The sequence below is a fragment of the Octopus bimaculoides genome, chromosome 7 (assembly GCF_001194135.2).
Source record: "Octopus bimaculoides isolate UCB-OBI-ISO-001 chromosome 7, ASM119413v2, whole genome shotgun sequence".
Lineage (NCBI taxonomy): Eukaryota > Metazoa > Mollusca > Cephalopoda > Octopoda > Octopodidae > Octopus > Octopus bimaculoides.
In genome coordinates, this window is record NC_068987.1 from 2,954,356 (window position 1) to 2,959,999 (window position 5,644).

The 5,644-nt window shown below is 38.7% G+C and overlaps 1 protein-coding gene across 1 annotated transcript in view; it reads left to right on the top strand.

The window, feature by feature from the left end:
• Positions 1-5,644, top strand: part of LOC106879935 (transient receptor potential cation channel subfamily M member 2) — an 89,908-nt gene that overhangs the window by 45,251 nt on the left and 39,013 nt on the right. The window contains exons 3-5 of the mRNA XM_052969110.1: positions 887-1,069; positions 3,964-4,191; positions 5,351-5,555. Of these exons, the coding sequence (XP_052825070.1) occupies positions 887-1,069; positions 3,964-4,191; positions 5,351-5,555 (616 nt within the window). The remainder of the gene's footprint in view (positions 1-886; positions 1,070-3,963; positions 4,192-5,350; positions 5,556-5,644) is intronic.

Genomic DNA, 5,644 nt, shown 5'->3' on the forward strand with positions numbered 1-5,644 from the left:
CTGCACCCTCCCACACACACCTCTGAATTGATGTCAGTGTATGTTTACGTAATTTACAGATGGTGATGGGAGTCTAAGGATAGATTCAGAGCTGGTGTCAACAGGTTCAATTCCTACCTAAGTGTTTAGTCAGCCATCTGAATAAATGTGTGGTGATTCTTCGGGAATGGTACGTTGGACAAGACACAAGAAGGGTCAGAAGCAATAGAGGCAGGCTCTGGGGTTAGCGGATTCAGCTTACGATCGTAAGGTCGTGAGTTCAACGCCCGGTGACGTGTTGTCTCCAGTCCACTCAGCTGGCAAAAATGAGTGGTACCTGTATTTCAAAGGGGCCGGCCTTGTCACACTCTGTGTCACGCTGAATCTCCCTGAGAACTACGTTAAGGGTGCACGTGTCTGTGGAGTACTCAGCCACTTGCATGTTAATCTCACGAGCAAGCTGTTCCATCAATCAGATCAACTAGAACACTTGTCATCGTAACTGACAGAGTACCAGTAACTGACAGAGTACTAGTAACTGACAGAGTACCATCAAATGTAAATAATGTACACAATTCCTCCTCTCTTAAATATAGAACTGTATGACAGAGACTGTTTCTGGTGGGTGATGAGGTGACAGAAATGATGGTGGGGCTTGGGACTTTGTTAAATATACTACTTTAGGAAATCTGTAATACAACAGTGAACTGTTAATTCTGTGGTACAGTAGTGAACTGTTAATTGTATGCCACTACAGTGAGCTGTTAACTATGTAGTACAACAGTGAACTATTCATTGTGAGATAGAGAAAGTGTTAATTGCGAGGTAAACTGAGTTAACAAGTCAGTTTACCTCGTCAATGAACTGTTAGTTGTGTTTCTTAATAGATTCCTTCTTTTACTTTCAGTCCAAGAAGCATTATGTTTGTGTCCCAACCGATACTTCTGTGGAAGATCTGGCAGATTTTATGGGCCTTTTCTGGCGGATGCGCAGTCCTAAAATTGTGCTCTCAGTTGTCTCAGGAATCAAGCATTTTAAAGGCTGGAAAAACCCCAAACTCAAAGAACAATTTCAAAAGGGAATTATCAAAGTAAGTAAATTTATGTTGTAGAACTTTTTTCTGAGTAAGCGAGTTGTCGAGGGACAGGTCCCACGATTTTTGCAGTCATCTCACCCTGGTGAGTTTGATATGACTGGTGTCCAGCCTGAAAATCTGTTGGTCACTGAAAAAGAAAAAAAACATGGATAGAGAGGGAACCAAGGTTTGATGTGAAAGATATAGAGTGAACTGTACTAAAGATGTATAAGACCAGGTCAGGGTGTTAAACAGGGTGGTGTGTTATATCTACCACTTATGTATGCAGAAGATGGCTTCTGTGAATATCACTATTTCATTAGGGTTATAGTAAGTCCATTTGCATTTGGTTGACCTTCATATTTCTCACTGCTAAAACATCAGACAGACATGGAACTTGTTGTCAGCTGATCAGACTGTGATCTGTCTGGAAACTATGCAATTATTTAAGCCAAGAATCCATTTTTATCCAGTTGTTAGTAGAACTGAGAGAATCAAACTGTTGTATTTCTGTAGTTACATTTGTATTGGCACAGAAGAGATGGAAAGCAAAAATCAACTCAGATGGGATTTGAACTCATATTCTGATGCAGCTAAGCAAAAAAATCCTGTTGGCTCAACATACAAATTGTTCTGCCAAATCTTTGTTGTTGGTTTAGACAACATTACCAAAAATAAGTAAAGATTATTCTCCAAAGTGGTTCAGTGATAAAAGTGGTGGAATGGGAGATGGTGTGCATTGACATTTTGTTCTGATCTTTTGTAGTTCAGGGTAAATTTGTGGGTGTGAAGGAGGGGGGAATGGATGAAGGGATAAACATTTTGAGAGTTAAGGGAATACAATTTGGGGTTAGATAATGTTGGGAGGTGTGTAAGAATTGGTGATAATGGGGTTCTGGGAGAGATAATGGGTTTAAGCGGAGTTAGTGAACAGGGATGAGAACCAATGGGAATGAGATCATTTTAGTGAGGGTAAATGGTTTATGAGTGGCTTATCAAAGGGATGACAGTTTTTTGAAGAACTTACAGAACGTCAGTGTGTGTGTGTGTGTGTGCATGCATGTGTGTGTATGTGTTTAGTGGGGAAACTGCTCCAAATATGCAAATATATTCCATGGTAGGGAAAACTTGTATCATATAAAGGGTCTGAAAGGGATTATGGGTAAAATGATTTCAGGCCCTGAAAAAGAAATGATATATAAATGGTGGTCATGATAGGTTGTCTTACATTGTATGGTCCATTGTATACTGTGTGGTAGAGAGTATGGTAGTACACTGTTTGGAGTATGGTACATTTAATGGGATATCATACATTGTATGAAGTGGTGCACATTGTGTGATGTGTCGTATACTGTAATGAGTGTCTTATATTGCATGGAGTGTGGTATATTGTTTGAGGTATCATATGCTGTATGGACTATCACACATTGGAGTATCAATCATTGTATGGAGTATGGTATATTGTATGGCACATAGTATGGAGTGTTGTATAGCTTACATTGAGGTGTTTGATATTTTTGAATAGTAAAAGTATAGAATGGTGGTTCTGTTTTACAAGAATAATCTGTGTTTTGGTTGAATGAGACAAAGATATGAAGCCATGGAATTCATGAACATCTGCTGAGAAGTTTTATTGTTATAGGTTGAGGAGGGGGGTGTATAGAAGAGGAAAGGGGAATTTCAGTGCGCTGCCTCTTCTAATACAAACAAACTGAGTGATGAGGAAATGTATGTTATCTCTGCAGCTAAATTAAGGTAAATCTCTCTGAATGATTATAAGATTATAACAGAATGTGTATTTATGGTAGATTTACAATATTTATACCTGCACATTGTTTCAGGTGTTTTCATGTATGATCAGCATCAAGTGTCTTGCTCATCGAGGAATGTTGACAGCCAAAGCAGATGTTTCATGAAACACATATGAGCATCAACAAAAGCGGTGGGAGCTGGCAGAAACATTAGCACGCCATGCGAAATGCTTAGCGGTATTTCATCTGTCTTTATGTTCTGAGTTCAAATTCCACCGAGATCAACTTTGCCTTTCATCCTTTAGGAGTCGATAAATTACATGCTAACAGCGCAGTGCTCCAACATGGCTGCAGCTCTGAGCTGAAACTACAAAAAGAAAACAAAAAATTCAAAGGCAGAACATTAAAATTGAGAAATAGTTGTACAATATCCAGTATTATGGTTCTATATTTAAGAGATGCGGAATTATTTATATTATTTACATTATTTACATTTGAGGGATATTTGTCCTCATCTTGTTTGTTGTTAACACAATGTTTCAGCTGATATACCCTCCAGCCTTCATCAGGTTCGAAATTTCTGCAAGACACCTGATGAAGGTTGGAGGGTATATCAGCTGAAACGTGTTAACAACAAACAAGATGAGGACAAATATCCCTCAAATGTAAATAATGTAAATAATATCCAGCATTGTTGTAGATGCTGTGTTGCTTAGTGAACTGGTTTATTTATGATCCATGTTCTGCATGAAGAAGATGAGAATCAAATGAGAACACCCATCACCTGAAAAGAACAAAAGAATATCTATAGCGCTTTGACTAAATTCCAGAATACACCCCGTAAAAGTTATTTGAATAATTTGGATATTAAAAATCTTTGATCAATATTTATGAAACAATGTATAGCATATCAAAAGTAAGATTTAATTAACCGTAACCAAGAATAAATCACTCTATCTTATTTATCTTGTTGTAAAATGGATGAACATCAAAACTTTTCCTTGAAAATAGATTCTTTATGATAATTCTGATGAAAGCAATATTTTTAAAATCTTCAAAGAAAATCTTTGAGAAACCAATTCTGTTGTTGTTGTTCTCATGTTTCCTTTTTTTTTTTTCTTTCTCTACCCCCCCACACCACACCACCACCAATTCCAGGCTGCAAACACTACAGAACTTTGGATAATAACAAATGGCGTTGATGGTGGTATTGCCAAGACAATTGGTGATGCCATTCATGAAGAGAAAATCCACAGAATTAGTAACCGTGTCCAACAGGCATATGCATCAATTCATGCAGAACAATGCCATCGTTTACCCAAACTAACTGTGATTGGAATAATGCCAAAACATTGTATTTCCTATGAGAGTTCCTTTGATGGTTTGGTAAGAAGTCTTTTGAAATTCCCTTTTTGCTTAATTTCTTTTCTCATTTATCTTTTACTTGTTTCAGTCATTAGACTGTGGCCATGCTTGGGCACCACCTTGGAGGAATTTTAGTCAAACTAACCAACCCCAGCATTTGGAGTGGTTGGAGTTTGGAAGGGCATCCAGTTGTAGAAACACTGCCAGATCAGATTGGAGCCTGGTGCAGCTGCTGGCTCTCCAGACCTCAGTCAAACCGTCCAACCCATGCCAGCATGGAAAACAGACGTTAAACGATGATGATGATGATGACATACCTATATATATATATATATATATATATATATATATACAGTATAAAATACATGCTCGAGATGCCACACAGTGAGACTGAACCTGGAATCATGTGGTTGGGAAGCAAACTTCTTACCACACAGCCATGCGTGCACCTAAGTTTGTTAATTTTTAATTAGTGAGAGGTCAATAGTGATGACCTCTGTAGATCTTCCTTGAACTTGTAGAGGTTCAATACCTGCAGCAGAAACAGACGGAAGGCTGATGTTAAGTTTTCTGTTTATTACAGTGATAGAGATTGTAGTTCTGTTCTTAAAGATAGTTGTTTAAACCGGCCATGCTGTAGCACAATCTAGATGAGTGTGAGTTGGCAAAACTGGGAGGGAGGGCCATGGTAGGGCAGTATTTGGATTAGACCTCTTTGGCTTCTTGGTTCAATTCTTACCATTGTTAATGTTTGCATCCTTCGGAAGTCTAATCAATCATGCCATGACCAAAACTTGGCTTAGTGGTTAGGGTGTTGGACTCATGATTGCAAGATTGTGATTTCAATTCCCAGACCGGGCAATGTGTTGTGTCCTTGAGCAAGACACTTTATTTCACATTGCTCCAGTCCACTCAGCTGGCAAAAATCCTGCAACTGACCAGTGTCTCATCCAGGGAGGAATATATATAAGCCAGAGAAACCAAGAAACCAGCCCTAGGCTCCTTCCAGAGTAATGTGGACTAACCATAACCAAAGCTAAAGAAATTCCAATCTCTGCCCCTCAGAAAACCACACTGAGGGTGGAAACCAAAATATCAATTGACCGTTTGCTTCTCCATTAGCATTTCTCACTTTTCAAAGAAATTCTCTCCTCTCCAAAACATTTCTTTTTCCTTCCAGTATGATGGCCCAATTGTGATAAAGAATGAAGGTCACAAACCAAATTCCGACTGTTATGACCTGAATCCAGACCATACTCATCTAATTCTTGTGGAAGACGAAGTTGGAGAAAGGTCAATATTCACTCATTTTCGTTGTTTGTTAGAATACAGATTAGGGTCAGAACTAGGACGACCTCATCGCTTCAAGAGATTCTTCAGTAATGGTAAGTACCTAACATATGTTTCTGTGGCATTTTATTACTTCCTAGTGTTTCCTTCAAGGCCAACTTTGTCTTTCGGTGGGGGGGGGGGG